This window comes from Saccoglossus kowalevskii, chromosome 6, assembly GCF_978046115.1.
Source record: "Saccoglossus kowalevskii chromosome 6, keSacKowa6.1, whole genome shotgun sequence".
Classification (NCBI taxonomy): domain Eukaryota; kingdom Metazoa; phylum Hemichordata; class Enteropneusta; family Harrimaniidae; genus Saccoglossus; species Saccoglossus kowalevskii.
The window spans coordinates 20,455,559-20,476,261 of NC_140646.1; the positions used below are offsets into that span (position 1 = coordinate 20,455,559).

Genomic DNA, 20,703 nt, shown 5'->3' on the forward strand with positions numbered 1-20,703 from the left:
ATACTTCGAGGTATCCTAAGGGGTTTTTCTAGAAAAAAAACTGCAAGAGAGCACTGCAATTCATCTGCGCTACCAAGTGGGAGGGGTTCTCCCCAACAGGGTGTAGAGTTTTTGATAATTCTTAGTTAAAATTGAGCATTCTATGGCTTCCTTGGGGCCAAAATAACTATCAGACAGGTCACAATTTTATGGTTGTCAGAGGATCTGCTCTCCAGGATAAAGGGGCACATAGCCATGGGATGAGGGCGCTGCATCCCTGTTTAAAAAAATCCCTGATCCTCGTAATAACATAATCTACAGATGTCAAACTTGCTGAAAAGCAGCAAGCCTTTGCATCTGAACTTAATTTCATATGCAGTTCAAGGGAAAAACTGGCTACCATATTGCGATATTTGTTTGGATGTGCAATCTTGCGAAAAACGCTTAATCTGATCATTTTATTTATACTCCTGAACAGTAGGGAATATTTATTTTCCCACAGTTGAACACACAGACAAAACAAACACTTGTGATAAAAAAAACAATTTATTTTGAATGACAAATAGATCAACTCTACAAACTATGTAGCATCATAAAATCTGTATACTATAAAGTATTAGATGAATTTACAATTTCACAAATAGATTTTACATAACACAAAAACAAGAAATAGGAAGGGAAAAAAAATAATAAAGCAGGCAAATATAAATTATGTTACTATTATGCTCCCACCCAGACTGCAATATTCAGATCAGACAAAATCTGTTCATATGAATAAAGAAATTGCATGTCAGAGCAACATTTGAGAATTTTCATTAGTATTGGAAAAACTGTTTTGTCAGATCAGCGTTATATTAAACATTTTTGGAGTGTTATTGTAACAAAGAATACAAGAAACGTGTATAAAACAAAAAAGTAAATTGCATGACATGATTAGAAGAAACAACTATTTTGAAAGAATGGTTCAAAAAGACATTTCACATTTACTGCAAATTCTATTAAATTTTTTTATTCATTTTCATGCCATTACAATGTAAATGAATTATTTCTGCAGTAATATTGTTTTTGATAACTAATATATAAATAGAGAGGAAGCGTTTACAAATGCAGATTTGTTCCTAGCATACATATCAACAACCACACAGGACAAGATGTTGGTGGTATATACAGGGGAGAGTATGGGTGAATTTAAAGATGTCATGATGAAGATGACGACGATGTTGGTTCTGACAAAACACCATGTTCTTTGATCCAAGGATGATTAAGCACTCCATCCAAAGACAGTCGCATAGCTGGATTATGTCTTAACAACTGCAATTTAAATAAAAAGTCAAGTGAACAAACACTAAAAGATGTTTAAATATTCTGTAATGAATTCAAATGTCTCAATTTAAGCTGCAAGCCAGATAATGCAGTGGGTATTAGGGTGAACATTTCACCATAATATGCAGTGTCAAAAATTATATAGCAAAGGATGTGGACGTGGCCAACTAGTAAAAATATGGTAATTTTGAAAGCACAACAAATAAATCACATTTTACTGAGGGGGAAGAATTCAAATAAATTACGATTTCCTTAGCATTAAATTTACAGACCTAATTCTAAACTAGTTCATGTAATTTGAGTTTGTTTTTTCAAAATTTCAACTTTTTTTTAAGCTAAATTTCACAGAATTGCTGTCCCAAAAGTGTTAGTCATAAGCATAAAAAAATTACAGTGTTAGAGTTGGTTCACAAATTTCAGATTACAAGGCCTTTTTCATTTGAGATGCTTTTTTTAATAGAGCAATTATGGTATTTTTGTGTATTTTCTTACCTTGGACACAAGATCCCTAGCACCATCTGTAACAAAGGATGGATATCTAAAATCTACTTTTGAGATTTTCCTGTAGGTTTCACTATGTCCTTCTGCTTCAAATGGTGGTTTACCAACTAGAAATTCATAACATAGTACACCTAAACTCCACAAGTCCACCTTCTCATCATGCATTCTACCCTCTATCATCTCAGGTGGCAAGTAGTCTAATGTACCGCATAATGTTGCACGTCTGTAAAATAGAGATAAAACATTTTAGTTATGCCCTCAAATTTCTTGTGTCAATATCTAAGTAGATACCAGAGGCGAATCCATGGTTAAAATAAGACGTAACATGTGTTAGGAATTAGTGAAGCCATGTATTTTACATAGATCTGATAGAGATACGCATAAACGAAAGTAAAAGTTCATGACTGATAGAGGGCGTGATTTTGAGAGGAGACAGAAGATTTTATTAATGGTGACTGTTTGAAAGTTGTTGTTGGACTCTCTGCCACATTTTGATAATTTAGTGGAAATTTACGCTATGTCTGTCAGTGTTCACGGTCAAATTGGTGTATGGTGTCTTGTGCTGAATTGCCAAGAGTGTTCTGCTGTGAGGCGGCGATAATTGTGGGTGATCGTTGAACTTATTTTTTGAGTGATGTGCATTGTGTCATAAGCAAATTTTTGAGATGAAGACGAAGTTTTGGGTTGAATGAATCAGATAAAGAAAATACAAACATGTCAGTATGCTGATAGACGACAGAAGGGAATTTTATTTTTGTGGCATCGATTGGTACACCCAGAAGCACAATATCAGGAATGCAAGTTTACGTTATACCCTAAAACAGCAGTTCGCGGCTTCTATTAAAATGGTACAATACAATATAACCTACCTTGATGATGGTGCATGCACAGACCAACCAAAGTCAGCAATTTTCAAATCACCTCTCAGGCCTAATAGTAAATTCTCAGGTTTTATATCTCTGTGGATAACTTTTTTTGCATGACAATATTTTAAAGCATCTGCCAACTGACCTACATACTATGGAGATATAAAGGAATATTACAATATTACAGATCTTGTTGCAGAAAGTTCATTTCAAGATGTATCAAGCAAAATCAGGGTACCCAGTCAATTTTTTTGAAAAACAAGAGCTGTTTGCTTTCTTGCACACATTTCTCCGGTGAAATTTTTTCTTTATATAGTAAGATTCTCTTGGTGACACGGTATGAAAAACTCATTGATGTATATCCTAATTTTTTTTAAATCCTTTCAAAAAAAATTACGATCAACTTATTGATTTAGTGGAAGTTAACATGTGAAGTCCAGTACAAGATTGGTTTTTTTGTATTAAGTGAAACACAAACTCAGTCCAGACAATAAAAACCAGTGAGTTGAATTGCAATTGAATAATACTCATAACTTTCACCTGCTACTGATCATTCTTTGATTTGTATACTTACTGTAGCAGATCTTTTTTCATCAAACCTTCCACGTTTCTGCAATTCTTTGTATAGTTCTCCCTGAGGTGCAAACTCTAGAATAAGGTACACTCTAATGTCATCGTAGAAATATCCATACATTCTCAAAATATTTGGATGCCTAGAAATAAGAATAGGGTAATTATGAGTGACAATGACAAAACAGATTTGTATTTTTAATAAAACATTTTATGTGTCGTAGTGTCAATTTGTGAGAACCACCATCGAAATGTGGGCAATTAAAGCATAGTATATATGCTTTATACTACAGTCAAACCTGTGTTAACGACCACCTGTGCAGAGCGGCCACCTGCTCATAGCGACCACCTTAGTACAGTCCCTTCGCAATTTACACGTTAAAGACACTGGATATAGCGACCACCTGTCCAACGCGACCAGCGACCACCCTATTGTAGACCTATTCACACTTTAACCTTTGTATAACGACCACCAACATTTCCATCAGACGGTCTCAGCAAAAAGACAATAGCTACTTGCGAATCGCTAACAGGAAAGTGGCCATATGTTACGTTCAGATTACCGAGTACGCAATATTTAGGGCTAATAGACAGGGGTACCATCGCAACTTGGTTTGTGAAGTTGCGAAAAAGTAAAAAAAAAAAAAAAACTTGAATATCATCTGAATGTAACGTCTAAGAGACTGGAAAGATTTTAACAACAAATTAAAACAGTTTCATTCAAAGTTTGAAATGAAAAACTAGCTTGTTTCCGATCGGTACTACCCCCGGTATACTATCGATCCCCAGCCGGCCAGCGGCACTTCTGTGGACTGTCTCACACATGAAGAGCAAATTCCCCCCCCGTCTCGAAAACAAAAAAAAATGAACCAGTTTTATTAAATGAGAGATGTTTTATTTACCTTGTCGACATGAAATATCCAAACAAAATAATAAAACATTCGTTTATTTCGTTTTCATCGCGGGATTGCAAAATCCGACTTATTTTGGCCGCCATGTTGTTTGTTGTTGATCGTTATAAATTATGCTAATGAAGCTAGCGCATGGGCAAAACATATTGTTACTGAAGGGTCATCTCGGGGTTATTCTCAACGAAAGATGTTTTTTCTATTTTGATCCTCTTTTTTTATAAACTGTAATATCAATATTTTGCAATCGAGAAAATTCGTTTGGGCAATTTTGACACGTCAATGCTTGCAACAAATAACTGTAAAATTGCGTGTACGATCACCGTGTTTTATTTCCGGTTCGTTTGACTTTCTGATTCAACACTGAGAGTTGGAGCAATCATTATGAGTTTGGTCAATTTTGTTTATTACCAATGCTTCTTCATTTTTAATGCTTGTTTGTTTTTTCAATCACGGCAACTTTGCCTGTGCATTTTGTCACAGTGTACAATCGACAATACTAACGATGGGACTGATTACCGCCTGTAATGGAATATGTGTAAGAGACTAGGGAATAAGACTGCTTGGCGAGAGTGTGAAAGTCCGAGCTGAAACGCCAATGCGGCCGATTGTTGACAATCGTTCTTATGCATTAAATACACCAATGAATCCATGGGCAGAATCACTTTGCTTCCGTGACTTTACATGATATAATTTGTAGTAAAAAAATAAACCTGTAATTATCCAGATGAAAATGAGTGACTTTTATTAAAAAAGACCTATTCATTGTAGGTTTGTTTTTATGTATTGCTTATGATCTCCCTTAAAATTCCGATCCTAATTAATATTCATGATTAAACGAATAAATTAGGCCACCTCCATATAAAGACCACCTGTCTATAAAGGACAGTTTGGCTCAGTCCACTGACTGTCCTTTATAGACAGGTTTGACTGTACTATTGTATTTTTAATCACTTGCAAGTGGAAATAGACAGGCTTGCGTCTAGATCTCTGGAGCATGTCATTTATTGAAATCCACAGTTTTGTGATAATAAAGTGAACTTCTGAGATTACGATGCAAGATGACAATTTACCAGGGGCCCTGGGCAAAAAAATAAATGTATGGCCATCTTTTGTGTGTTATTCTCTATAATAGCGCGTGTTGTGTGTCAATTCTTCTACGGTCCCCTCGCGATTGATTTCAACAAAATACTTGACCAATAGTGTCTGAAACAATATTTCGGTAAGATTTAACCTGGTTCAAAAATTACATGTATACCTGTAGGACAAGAAACTAAAAATGTACCAACCTAAGGTGAGACTGTATTTCAATTTCTCTTCTAAGCTGATGTTCTACTCCAGCCTTTTGTAACTGGGACTTGAAGAGAACTTTCAACGCTAGGATGAATTTACTTTTCTTCTCGCGAGCCAAATAAACATTTCCGAATTTTCCTTTGCCAAGTGGTCGACCAATATCAAAGTCACTTAAAGTCCACTTTTTCCTACAAAATGAAACAAGATGTTAAGATGATGGGAGATTATACGACTTCATTATGATACCAAAAAAAAAAAAAAAATACAGATTCTGATGTAATAAACTTCGAAAACAATAGAAAGAAGTCCCCTTGGATGTGAGCATTGGCCGATGTTCTGCTTTCCCCTACTTGTAAAATTCAAGTACATGTATATAAAGAAATTTAAATACTGTAAATTTACAATTCATTTTTATAACAGATGCATTGTGATTGGATGTAGCGAGAACGCTAAATATTATCGACAAACATGACCAATCAGAGACTGATACCAGAAAGGGTCTGCATATCAACTTTATTACTGTTCGATTACGTAATTCTTTTGTAGTTTTCATGAGCTCAAGATTGTAGTTTTTCGTATTGTTCTAAACTTTAGTCAACAAACTGTGTTAGACGAGTTACATACTACAAGACGTTGCGTTATCCACAAGTCTACAAATTGAACATGCTCGACGACGTCTGATAAAATACAGCTCAGTCGTCAACCCACAGTGTTGTAATTTGTTTAAATGTTTTCACCAAATAGCAAAAAAGTCAGAAAAAATGTGTGTGTGGTACAGCACTAGTTCACTATCTACTGGCAACACTATTACTCATCAAATGTAACAGTGGTGTTTTTCAATTGATAACTGACAACATCAAAATACAAACAGATGCAGGTTCCTGGGCATTCGAGTGAATTGTTTTTTCTTACTCTGACAGTCTCGACTAGTGAAAGATACTAAAAAACAATTTTAAAATATAGAAAACAAACAAACGCTTAGCAAGATGTCCAAATAGTTTGAAAATTTCAAGGACAAACTGACAAAAACTGAAAGCTAATTAAGTTTCAATCTCTCTGATCAACCAGAAAACACAAACTGAGATAATGCCCACTTTATGAAAGTGACGTCTATCCCAAAAATTGACTATTGCATGGCAACTAAATTCCAATATTCACCACACTCCGACAATTGGTGATATTCAATTTTCACGTAAAAGAAATAAAACAAAAATATTCACATTTGAGGGAAACTGGCGGAAAATCCTCTGCGAAGTTACAACTTTGCGATCTTGATTAGTGATTTGCATTTAAGGCAAAGCTTAAATTTACCTTTATTCAAAATTTTAATGATAATAAAAAATCCATTGCATGACTCACTGTTTTTCGTAATGAATCATTCAAGTCTGGGGATAACACTAGTTGGCAACACTTATTTGAAATATGTAGGTAAAACAATACATTTATTTGTACATCCATTTTTTCTAACGCAGACGCAAGAAAATTGCCTTTTTTTGTATACTGAAAAACACTTAGTATGCCATTTACTCACTACTAATAAATCAAATACTGTATTAAACCTTACCTTGTATGGTTACCAGGACCTTGAGCTGGCTCATTCTGTGGTAGTGGTTTTGCAAATTTAGCTTCAGGTTTTGACGATGTTTGCTGATTAGTCTCTTTTAAAACTCTTTTAGGACCATAATCTGTTTTGCTTGCCATGGCCTGCAAAAAGAATCACCAGAACCATGTAGGCATGTGTACATCCATACCCAAGAACAATTTTTAAAACTAATCTAAAGTTTGTTATTTTTCACATTTCTCAACTTGTCTCTTCAGTTTTAAGCCATATTCAAGATGGCTACCTCTATATAGTAAATATCAGTGAATTAATCTCATTTATCTTATCATTTGTACGCCAGCTGACTGGTTCTGAGCAGCGAAAGGCCCGATTTTTGATTGGATCACATTTTGTTTTATAATAAATGGGGTGAGCAGACTTTTCTTCTTTTAAATTACTCGTACATAGCTACTAAATTTGGTAATTGTAAACTACCGTAAAAAATCATAATTGAGGCCGTAGGTTTAATAGAAACTGCAATCCTAACTTGAGACATTGTTTCTTGATCCCAGAGAAACCCTGCAATATAAGCCACACCCCAAACTTTCACATACGCGTGTGCCACACAAACCAAACAGCCACCACATATTTTAGAAAGAGAAGTACCATTTAAGGTAGAGATGCAGTTTATTTGGCTTGCTTTTTAATTGAGTAATTAGACAATGAAGATGGTATTATATATCCAACATGTTATATATTTTCTGAAAGCTTATTATACAAACTTTGTAAAACTTGTCTTTATTTTAAATATCCAGAATGCGTTTTTGATTTTGGGTCAAAAACATGCTTTTTTGGACAAAAGTGGTTTAAAAAAAATTAGCTTAAAAACTTCAAGTCCATTTGTGGGTAAAATTACATCACTGGATACCTTGGTATACTACTAATTCAAATGCGTCCACTCATCTCTTTAACGACTTTCAAAGTCGCACAGCATGACCTCAAAGTTCACTCTTTTCTATTTTTGCATAATTTATATATCCATGTTAATTGCGGACTTGTTATTTTTGTTCCACTCGCCGTAATAAACTGTCCGGACGCATTTTGAAGGGGGAACACCTTGTCAATAATGTGTGAAAATTTCGAGGCAAATGGCCAAAGCGTCTATCAGCTATTTTAATTTAAAACCCAAGAATTCACTAAAAATAGAAGACGAGAAAAAGGCTAATTTGCATATTTGCGCGTTAAACTGGGATTTACTGCTTTGTCATACTTTGTCATACTTTCTAGACTATTGAAATTGAAAGTTGACGTATAGACATAGACATTTTATGTAAAATCGTTGGACCAGAACAACTGCTCTTGAATATATAAATCAGAAACACGTCATTCATACCAGTGTTTTGATGGCGTCGGTAAAAACACGTGGCAATGCCCAGTAAATATCACGTCATCTCCTGAATTATTAAACAGGGGGCGGTCCTAGGAAGGTGACCTTTTATCACGATCAAAACATGGCTTCTCTTCGATGTATTTTCAATAAAAAATCTACGAGTATTTCAGAGCCTATGGTTTACCGTGAAGAGTACAAAGTGGGATATTAAATTATTTATCCTTGATGATTTTAATGTAGTATTGAGAACCAACTCCAGGAAGTGACCGCACAATAATGAATAATCGCGTAATCCTAGAATCGAAACGCGAGGCACAGAAGTTTTGTTCATCGTTTCCAATCCCATTTTCCCCCTGCAACATATTTGTTAAAAGAAATATTTGAATTATGTTCGTTTTTTAAGGAGGCATTTTTTTATTTTTCCGATTTTGGCAACGCCTTATTCAGGGATTTTCTAAGACAATCGCAGACAATCAGCGCACGGATGTACGTACAAAACATGCTGTTGTACTACCGGCGACGGTCGCCTGCAAGAAGAGAGCTCCAGCTCCTAACGTAAAAAGTTTTAAAATTTCGACCGGTTTTAAATAATTAGTGTTGGAAATCTGACATGTTTTAATAGTGCAAAATTAAGGTGCATTTTCGAGCGGTCGAATTTTTCTGAATAGAAATCGGCAAATGAAAAAAACAGGAGTGCTAAACAGTGTGCTTCGGTAGTTTAAAAAAATGGAATGTCCGTCAAATTTACGTAAACTTCCCCATTTTTCACGGAAAAAGCAAAGGTCGTGGCCGTGTTGCAGGCTAAAAAACTCAAAAATCAAAACAAAATCATCAATCAGTAAGTATTATGACAAGGAAAGCAAAACATCAGACGCGGAGAAGCGGTCAGCGCGTCAAAAGAGTTGTTACCGTAATGTATCAAGTTACTTCTCTCTGTGATTTATTTTTCATTGAAATTATTTGGTTGTTTTCAATTAATTTTAGCGTACCTTTGCAATTTATTTTAGCATTGTCAGTTGTTTGCTTCATTGAATTAAACGGAGTTCGTCCGGTTGCAAACAAAGCTGTCTCGCACCACCGAGCAAAACTTGCGAATGATCGAAGTACAGGTACCCATTGGACAAAAGATACACAAAAGTTTGTATCTCCCCGACCCAGTGCAATATATCCGGTTAGAATCAAAGCTCACGTGCCCCTTATTTGAGGGACCAGATTCTGCCGTAAATTCGGGATGGGATTTAGAAAAAAAAATGGGATTTTAAGGTGTATTTTGGCGTCATTTTCTAAGTTTTACCGTAGTCATTGACGCCTATTCAAGAGAATGATGTTTATTGTGACTAGCGTGAATGGGTAAGCTTCGTTTCGACTATGAGCAGTTATCACTGTAAACAATGTTAAATTATTCTTCACATGCTCAGTTTATTTTTTGAGAACAATTATTTAAAAATAAAATCTCTCAGTCAATCAGAAACTCGGATTCATGCCTTCAGGGAAAGTCATGTTTGGACGCTCACATCGATTTGTTTTTCGTTCGGTGGGCTGATGCCTTCGGTGTAGCTTTTGCATCTTCCGACATAGAAATCATCTGAATCTTCTTTCTACCTCTCTTTCTTTTCACACCACGCATAATGTAATGATAAAAATTAAGAAAAAACGCTGAGGAAATATAATGTTTGGTTTGCTAGCGAGCGAGAACTGATTTGAGAATAATTGCACATGCGCGTGAATTGAATGAACTATGACCCGTACAATTTCGATTTGCATATTGTCAATCAAAGGTCTTGTTATTTGGTTACTCATGCAAATTAGGCAATTGGACATAAACATTGCCACGTGTGAGTGTTTTTTATTTGTAACCAGAAAATAAACAGCAATTTTAACGGTGTTCCAATAAGAATTCATTGGTCAAATTTTCACAGAATGTTCTTTAGATAAAAATCTATATAAAAAACGAAAAAAACTATTTTTGATTGAAATTCACAAATAAAGTGCATCTCTACCTTAAGGGGTTAGCATACGTTCGCTGGTTCAATTTTTTGGCCTCAATTTACAGACTGAAACATACATTTTACCCATACATGTTATATACAATAATAAAGATCTTGTTTCAAACTTTGAAAATATGGCAATTTTTTTAAATTATGCAAATACCAAGTCACGTGATCACAAGAATACGCGAAAATGTAGTAAAACCGTTTATGACGCAATTAATAATTAATTTGCAGCACGACTGAATATATTTTTTTATGTAAATATTATAGAAGGGTGCTTCATGTACAATGTTCTTCGTTTTTTTGCAACTATAATTTGCTTTTATGTAGCCTTATTTCAAATGTTTGGACATTAATACCTGAGTAAAAACAATATGTCTATATAAAAATAAGCAAAAAATCAAAACGAAGGCAGACAGAAACAAATCCAGGAACATTCCTCCAGTACTCTATATAGCGGTAAAGTTGACCAAAAATTGCGACGATCTGACCTTTCGTTTGTTAGAAATTGCGTACTGAATCTGTAGAACTACGTAGAAATCAATTTCAAGATAAACGCAAAAAACGTTCAAGGTCAATGAATCTCAAACTAGGCCTAAAAACTTTGAAAAATATGGAGTTATAATTATTGAAACATGTCTGCCTAGCGACCAGCTACTAAATAATGCCTTTTAATGTCGGGACTAAATGTTATACGCGTTAAAAACAGGATGAACTATGTTTTGAAATCTCAGAACGGCCCTACCGTGTGTCAACCGACGTGATGACTTCCCGCGAAAGTTGCCTTAGTGATTTGCATATTACTAATATGGTGTGGAGGCGGAGTTATTCCAAATAAAGAAAATGGCTTAAGCCGTGTGCACAAGATATTTTCAAGTTTGTTTTGATTACTGTTCACTCTAAAACTGATAGCCAGTGGCACGTAGTAGCAAGCGTGCGAACACTGTTTCTTTTTTAGTAACCGTTGTGCAAACAAGAGCAATGACTTCGCCTTTTTTCGCTCGTTTTTGTGACCGCTTGTTGAATTCGACTGGACAATTTCCGCTTTATTTTCGATCGCGAAAACCCCGAAATATCACTGCCCGTTCGCTCGCAGAAAATTTCCGAGGTTCACATGGTCTTATAATTGTCTTACTGGTTTTTATAAATGTTGAACAGCCGACACAAATTCAAATACTTTTCGTTTTACAGCTGTAACTACCTATAATTATATGCACGCAATCTGACCCTTTGACTTCGATTTGGCTTGGATTGAATATTTTATTTTAAACATTATTCTGACGTGAAATACAAAATGTATTTCAACACAAGTACGACATGGTTGTCTGGGTTTTCTGGCCTGATTATTGAGTCTTCGCAATGTGTTTACGGTTTGTATAATTATTGTTGTTTTCCTCAAGGCGAAGACAAGCTGACGGACCATGAAGCTAAATGGCAGTTCCATGCATGGGCTGAGTGAAAGAAAATATTTAATCTAAGCCTAAAATAAAACCTAATATTACACTTCTTTGTGTATTTGTTAATTTTACATGTTTGTCATAACAGTACATCTAGAAAATCTCTTTCGTTGATAATTTCCATTGTTTGGAATGTCTGTCGACCGTGCCCCAATATTTGTTCCATACTGAGTTTAGGACGGGCGTCTGTCCCGACGTCCGGCATTCATCACAAGCAGCCGAGACAAAACATTGACCGTAATTCATGGGGATCATGTCCCATAATTTGTGGGCTGAAAACCCAAATAAATAAACAAGTATTATTATATATATTTCATTTTACATCGCGAAACTACAACAGAGCTTGGTTGTTCGCGGTGAAACAGCCGCCTTGAAGTCGATACAACTTCAACTAGCCATTTCTTACCTTGAAATCAAAAAAATAAAGATTCCAAGAGCATCAGGGAATATATTAATAACCATTTTTAGCAATCGCTAGATTTATTTTATCCGAATACATGAAATGCACGAGATTTTCGGCATTTATTGGCAACTTCCGCGCTGAAAATGGTTAAAAATGTGGGTGTGGTTCTCTCGCAAAATCCTGTTGATAATACGGACAAATATGGTTCTGTGACCCAGGTCGTGCTCCGATCAGGTGACTTTCAGCAAATCAATGATGTTGTAACAAAGCATATTTGACGCTAATTGAAGGGTCGTCGTACCATCCAATCTCCGGCTTCGATTCACATAGATTTTTTTTTGTTCTGTGACAGGCTTCAAAATTATTCACTGAAAAACATCGGTATATTTTGACTAACTGAGGGGATTTGACCTCAGTTCAGAAAAAAGAAAAACTAAGCTGAGTCCATGGCGAATCAGTTTTCTTTGCTAGTCGTGAAATAAGGTAACCCAGAGTAGGATCGATGATTTTCAGCCCTGAAGGACTTCCGCGTGAATCCTGATTTTCGAATTGTTCATCCTCTAGCCACCAAATATTTATGGCTATAACTAAATTTGACACATTTTTTTCCAAATTATTCATTTATGTCAAGCTCTGTTCTATTTTTTCAGAGCATGTGGCCGTCTTAGTCAAAATATTTTTTGTGGGAACACTTTTACGGTACACGTATAGATCGAGCTCATTCACTGATCGTGATTTAATTTTGAAAATTTGTAAAATTATACCAGACCGACCGCTGTGGACAGACGTGGTTTTGGTATCGTTATTTTTGGAATTAATCATTAACATTTTCCTCGTTTCTCTGCTCTGTCGAAAGAAGTTACCTTTGCCCTTTTCACGTAACTGTCTCATTAAAATAAAATATTACATTTAGAACAAGCATCGAAAACACGTAACAAGAGGTCCCAGTTAAGTTGCTTTGACCATGGACGTACTAGTACGTCCATGCAATGACGATTGAGTGTCATGCAACTATTAGATTTGAAAAACCACCATTTCGACTACTCATGTGTGATCAGTGTTTTGGCGAGCAGTTAATGATTTCAATGAGCGAGCGGGGAAAAAAAAAAAAAAAAAAAAAAAAGAGCCATTAAAATGCTGTTGGTTTCCGGTCGGACAAGACCGCGCGGTCGAAAATCAAGCAATAAGCTGTGGGTGTAAAAGCGGAAGGCTGGGCGAAATTAGTACCGTAATTACATAAACTTTGTAGTATTGATATGCAAATCAGATTTTTCATCAAGTGTCAATTAGAATTACTTTCATGCGAGGGGCTAATCTGCACTGGCTCGGAAGGTTGTAAATGATTAGCTAGTTTGAATTTGCATAACAATACTGACAATGAACGTGCATTCAACGCCACAAGTTTTTTTGTTTTTTTAGCCAATCAGAATTCATCTTCCGAGCCAGTGCAGATCAGCCGCATGCGAGTGTTGCACTTATGTTGGTGGTGTTTATAAACAATCACATGTGGCAATGTTTTGAAATAGAAAAAACGTCGAAATATGCCTTATAAAATGGAGTTTTTGTTTAGACTAAAAGCACAGTCATAGATACTGTGTCATAACCATCAATAATTTAAAATAAACAAAAATATTCAAAAAAAAAAACACATTAAACGTATGCTAACCCCTTAATTTAAATGTAGGCATCATTTTTCGATCATTTCAATCATTCCCGACGCCTATTCAGGAGTGTGATGTTTATTGTGGCTAAGCCTGAATGGGTTTAGGTTCTTCTTCAATGCTCAGGTTATCTTTCGAAAACAACTAATTTTTTGATAAAAAAAAAAAATCATGCGGATTTCATATCAAAATCAAAGCCAAACGATCGCACAACAACATTGGTAAATCTCTTCCTTGTTGCGTTCAGTGAAGACGTTGAACTGTCATTAAAATATATATATGAGCTATGGTAATTCGAACATGTTTGCACCTATCAGATCAAGAACAGTTTCAGGTCACTCATGTGCATGGATAACATGGCGAATATCGTGCAAGATCGAGCATTTACATGTTGCCGAAATCATTCGCTTGCAGTGAAACTAAGTTGAATTTTACATGCATTTCATAACAATTCAATGAATTTATTTTGCGTACGTTAATATAATCACTACTGAGTAATATTCAACGACTGTGAAACGCAGCATGACCGGATTGCACAACTGCGATAATTTGCTACTTTTGAAGCAATGCATTCGCGTTTGTTTTTATTTGAAACTTTTTTTAGAATATACTTTTCGTTACCAAAAAAAAGAAACAATAAATGCGTATTATTTTGTTATGTGAGCAGTTTATTTGATGGAATAATTTTTCCACATGTCGTGACGCCTATTTTAGAACCAAATGAAGGCCTTTGACACTTTCGCGACGTTCAAATTAGAGTAACACCTATTCAAGAGATTATACGGTATCATAACCTGCAAATGTGTACAAATCTATTGGTAGATATTTATTGTGCAGTATGCTGTACAGTAGTTATTGTGTGTTTGTCTGTGGTGAAAATCCAAAAGAGCACTTAGAATTGCAACAAAATTTCTTTTACGTTGCAATCTTATATTGTGCATCTCATTAGCATATTGTTACCCTTCAGGCCATTGTTTTTTCTGAAAATATTTTCCCACCGTTACTGAAGTGAGTGCTCTAATCATGGAAGGTACTAACAGAAGGAGCCACGACGCTATTGTTTTAGCTTTACCCCATGATTGTTTGTCAATGTTTGTTCACAAACATTGCTCTTGTTAGCTTTTAGCACCTTCGTACAATGGATTATGCTTATCTCGAGCATTTGGTAATATTCGGAGCATGTTCGAAAGCGATAGTCGAACCTTGCATGTACAATATTGAAAATGGCGTCTAGTTTGAATGCTGTTGTTTCCGGAGATCTTGGCGAACTTTAATGGAAAATTGTCAGATATAACATTGATTGAAAAAGAACTAATGAAATATCGTGAATTTTGTATTTGTAATGGTAATGAGACTCGATCAATGATTGCTTGTGACGATTGCATTATTCAATGATACCATTGTCAGTGCGTGGGTTTGGCGCCCGAAACTATCGAAATTTTTGACCACCGGCGAACACCAACAGAAAAGATAGTATCGAAAGCAGAGTATGCCTAGACACTTTCTCTGTGATAATATTTTTTAGGAGTCCTTAGGAATTGTTGTTGTATGCACTCGGAATCTTGTTATAGTTACAGTTGCTAATAATTAAAACATGTGAAATTTGTGAAGTCAAACGTTCATCTGTTGAATTTCAGTTTGCGAAATACATATTTTGACCTTTCACACCTAAACAAACCCAGTGCGCATGTGTGATGACCGTAGTTTCATAATGCGCATATATTTTATGGTCACATTAAAAATCGGCGAGGTTATATCATACTCCGCTAACTCGTTACTTGTGTAAACAATCGCAAACTATCATTGACATCAAAGATGAGCTAGACAATGTCCTTATCAGGATTAATTTGGGTTGAAACAAAAGGAAATAAGCCAGTAATAAGGCTTAAGTGGCCACTTGATCGGCGTCGTGGCTCCTTCCGTTAGTACCTTCCATGCTCTAATTAAAGTCACCCATTAAAAAATTGAATTTTAATTAAAACCACTGCCTCATTTAGAATTTTTACAGTACTTTTACACTTTCACATCTCGTGCAACATAGCAAATCTCCTTTGAAATTGGGCATCCCAGACATGTGCAACACTACATAAACATATTTTAGGTATGCCTACTGCAATATACACCGGCCCTTACAGACACGCCCGAAAGCTAACTGGCTAGTCAAAAACCAAGCAGTCAGCGAATTTGCAATTGGCTGCCCCAATACTTCCGAGACTTGCTGTAATTCTGCCAAACATTTAGTCCGGACACTTCAGGCAAGGGCGACACTCAATCATGTGAACATAGACATAGTAGTGATGTATAATGGAGATACTAAATAAGGCAGCTCAATCAGTAAAGAATACATACCTTTCTTTCCTGAGAGCCTGCCTGATTTTCTTTGTTAATAGTTAGTTTTTTTACCTAATAAATATGAAAGACAAAGTGAATGATGGTGTAAATATTGCACTGTCTTCTCCCTTATACAGTGGAGCTAATAATGCAAAGGTGATGATATATTGTGAGTTTAAAGAGAATAAGATCGTAACTTTAGCATAGTAGTTAACAAATTGTGCAAAAATGTGATGTTGACAGATAGAAAGAGCAGATTACAGTTCTATGAATATATCTTGCTTAAACAAGGATAGGAGCCATTTTGTTAGCAAGATTTACTTTACAATTGCACATCAAGGCAAAAAGCCTTTTCATCAGTGAAAAATGAATAAAAATTGATGCTGAACTTACACCACTTTCCACTGATCCAATCTTTTTTGATGACATGACTCTTAAATCAGCATTAACCAGGAGTTGGTAGCGTGAAAAAAAATTGCACAACCGTCCAGAATGTTTTTTTTACCCTATAAAATATATACACAATTTATAAGTATATGCTTAATGGCTTTACACAATGTGTCAGTAATTTGTTGGTTACATCATAGACCTTAAGAAAGAGAGGGACGAACGGGCAACTCTAACTGGATTATAAAACAAAGGATTTCACAACATTCGGCGTGCAACGCGAGTTACTACAGATATGAACAAATGCCCAAGCTAAGGGTGCCTTATGACTCCCCACTCACAATCTTTTGGTCGTGCAGTTTGCAACGTGTCTTTCAGTGCTTGTGCTTATTACATTAAATTTTTACTAGATTTCAATACAAGATCCATTTTTTTGTACTGGTTATTATGTGACTATTAATATACGTTACAATTCGTTTTTTCATCAGCATAAATGGTTGACTACGGTAATACGGATCTTGCGACTGCCACATTTTTGCCCGTTTTCGGAATATAAAAACACTTGATTGCATTATCGTATTTTTCACTTAAAATCACTATTTTCAAGATACTCGCGTATTTTAGTTTTGCTAGTCTATCTTTTAAAGTCATAATTCTGAAATTTACAAACTGTCTGAACGGCAGTCTGGATAGCCAGGACTTGCTTGATTTTCGCCTGATCTGTTGTTCAAATTATTTCTTTTATTACTTGACTCGTGCCATTTTCCAAGTAATTAGGGTAATTTTAAGTTGATGACTTGCTTTACAAAAGTCGAAATTTTGAATTTTTAAACAGTTTGTAAACAAGTGACAATCATCTGACAACGAAAATGGTCGACCCAAAGTTTTTTAGATCAGGGTTCTCCCCAGGGATTTTTAGCGGTGCTCAGCGTTACATTTGTGAATCTTTACCTGGGACCTTGGCACAATGTGTTCCGACCTCGGCGCTTGATTTCATAATTGACATGCCAATATCAGATGTGCAAAAGATTTGTTCGCCACGTTGGTCACTCAAAATTGGTGACCACAACGGAAACGCTTCTGAGTAGGACTATTGTCTGATTGTTCGCATCCTGCCAGTCATGGATTATAATTTGTAAACAATAGACAGTCTTTCGATTGAAAGTTAAAATTCTTTCAAAATCAATTCCACTTCGATATAACATGGTCAAAGCAGAGTTCACGATCAGTTTACGCTACTCAAGAAAAACGTGTTTATTGCGTGATTTGGTAAAATACATTTGAACTGTTAATTTGTAATTAAAAGTAATTTGGAAATCTGGAATTTGTATACTTTTCAATCCTGTAAAAACTTAAGCTTTAAGATATTAGTACCATTGGATGGCGACAGAATGAATATTCATATTGTAGGACATCCGATTTAGTCAAAACAGCGTGATCATGAATTAGTTAGCCAAGTTTTGGCCCAAACAATTCTGAGATTAAAAATTTTTGTTTAGAAAATGCTGGTGTTAGTTTTTTCCCCCTCCCTTTGACATTTCTACAGTATAGACACAGCGTAATAATTGTATATGCCTCTCCAGATAATATATTTCACGAGAAGGGGCATATACAATTAAAATGGGTGAGACGCACTGCCATGTTAGGATTAGAGTTATGGGCGAGGAGGCTATAATGAACTTTTGCCAGAACTGACATTTATCGTTTCTGTAGGCTTATTTCATTCACCAGTGATCGCGAACGATGGACCTTATACATGCACTCTACAGAACTAGAGCCCAGGGTCCTCTGCCTTCAGCTTGCAAAGTTTTCTTATACCATTTCGACGAGCTTCACCATCGCCATGGAATTATGTAACTCTCTTTTTAGCTGTATGATGGAATCAGGGACTACGGGCTACCCAGACATCAGTATCATACTCGAGAGAAGTTGTGCCGTTGCCTAGTTTATAAATTCGACCACAACACGAAAAGTATAACACTTATACGTGCAGTTCTGAAATTTTAGTTTAACTCTGTGTTATAGAATACTATTTGAAGTACTAATATTGTGGCAAGAAAAATGCTCCAACGATTCACGCCAGATATGGCAGCCATTGTTGTAGACCGTAAAATTGCCACTCACTTTTTCCAATAAAGGGTCATATAATAAGCAAAAACAAAAGACATAGAACACATTGAAAATACCTGCGATATTCTAGCTTTCTCGGTGAATGTCTTTGAATATAGAATGCATAAATAATCAATAATAATTTCAGTTCAGCTGACTCCAACACACTCGTTCCAGCAACAATCTACCAGAGATTTTAAATTTGAACATCGAACGCTTTGTTCTGATTGGTTGTTCTTCAAAATGTATGAATATCCAGTTTACGTTCTTATTGGTCGAAATGTATAGCCTCGTTCACAACGAAACTTTACTGCATAGAATACATTTTAATTCAGTGGGACGTCTTGTAGATATCTATTATAGAAGTTTTCTTTTATTTTCTAATCTATGTGTTTTTTTCAATCGAGCTGTACAATTGTGCGTTTTTTTTTTATCTAACTTAAACTTAGAAAATATAGTTATTGATCGAGGTAAAGTCTAATGTCTGTATGCGGAAGTAAACAAAGGTTTTGCTGAATCAGTCGAATATTTAGGTGAGCTCAGCACTTGATTCTACGTTATTCAGACGTTTGCGTAAACTTGTACAACTGTTCTGTAAAATTAGTTGCATGTCATAGAGTAAACATGGACGTGCCAGGGATTAAAGGATCGTCGGCGCCCGAAAGTTTCCTAATCGCAAAAGTTATGTCATCACTGAACAACATGAGTTTCGACAGACCGAAAACTATGGAAAAGTTGGCGAACGCGCTTAAATCATACGGTCACACGATAGGATACGCCAATCCACTTCGAATTATCGATACAGTAAATACCATTGAGGGCAAGAAAGACTCGGTGTTGGTACCTGAAACACGGAGACACTACGTCGACCGTCACGATCCTGGCACAAAAAAGCACATCGACCAGTTTTGCGTTCGTAAAGCTCAGCGTTCCAATCGTTTACTGGTACTTCCTCAGGATTTGCTCGGCTGGCCGGAATTACAAAACAGCGACGATGTCCTCGATAAAGTTGAGGAATACTTGAAACATATTTCAGTGGGACCTAGGCCAGTTCTATTGAACAAGTTACTCGAAGTGTGCACTACAAAACGTGATATTCCTCCGAATATTATGGTGGAGCGCCTTGAGAAACATGGTTTTATTGACGTTGAACTTGCAGGCGACGGTATACTAGCTTACAATTTGCCGTCCAAGGAATGCACGGACTTCCTTTTGAAGGTTTTCCCGCAACCGAGCGACGCATCGGCGTCAACACCCAGTTTTAGTCAGATACTGTTAACGAAGATATCCCAAAATTTTGCAATGCGGGAAGAAAATGCGAAATCAGCCCGTGGTCGCTACGATAGATGGGTGTCAGATTCTTCAAGCTCAGAGAGTCTATCACCACGTCAGCCACCCGCATGGTTTTCACACGACGACGGGAACGATGACGGCGAACACATCAGCGTAGAGAATGTCACCCCTACTTTCTATGAGTTGTCATTGCCAGAAATATTTGCGGTCACAATCTTGAGCAAGTTAGAAGATATTAGCAGACCCAAGACGCGCAAAGCTCTCTGTAACGTCCTGAAGCCAGCATGTCAGCTTGTGTGCATAAACAGGCTCGACTTGTTAGTACGCAGCAAAAACACCGGAAAATTGGCCTTCAACTATTTGGAAATGCGCCATTTTAATAAAATGTTTCAGCCCGTTTTGATTGGTATTGAAAAACGGCATCGATCACTCAAATTATCACCAGAGGGGTTGGTTGCTTCCGTCAGTAACCATGGCAACAAAGGGGGTCAACAGCGCATCTCAGTTAAGTATGAAACAACTGATTTATCGGTGGAAGAAAGATGCGGTGAGAACTTTGGGGTACAATTTTGGAAGAAGGTGCTCATGAAAAGCCGAAAGGCCGGAGCTTCTCCATTTCCTGTCACTTGGGAAGAAAGTATGGAGATCGTCATGAAGACGAGAATGTTTTTGAAACAGATTATACAAGATGATACATCACA

At 36.2% G+C, this 20,703-nt stretch overlaps 1 protein-coding gene across 2 annotated transcripts; it reads right to left on the reverse strand.

Annotated features, from left to right (window-relative positions):
• Nucleotides 1–506: 506 nt before the first annotated feature.
• aurka (aurora kinase A) lies at nt 507–18,911 on the reverse strand. 2 transcript variants are annotated; one of them, NM_001165017.1, is given in 8 exon segments: nt 507–1,290; nt 1,795–2,026; nt 2,673–2,821; nt 3,244–3,382; nt 5,437–5,628; nt 7,005–7,144; nt 16,607–16,719; nt 18,787–18,911. In NM_001165017.1, coding segments are annotated over 7 exon segments (1,002 nt in total). In that variant the 5' UTR covers nt 16,643–16,719; nt 18,787–18,911; the 3' UTR covers nt 507–1,176.
• Nucleotides 18,912–20,703: the final 1,792 nt, after the last annotated feature.

Excerpts from the sequence above, each read along its gene's own strand:
- aurka (XM_085499876.1), bottom strand. The coding sequence starts at position 7,141 with ATGGCAAGCAAAACAGATTATGGTCCTAAAAGAGTTTTAAAAGAGACT. Across the intron at positions 5,629-7,004 it reads GGTCCTGGTAACCATACAAG|GAAAAAGTGGACTTTAAGTG; the intron begins GTAAGGTTTAAT and ends TTCATTTTGTAG. Across the intron at positions 2,027-2,672 it reads GTGCATGCACCATCATCAAG|ACGTGCAACATTATGCGGTA; the intron begins GTAGGTTATATT and ends TCTATTTTACAG.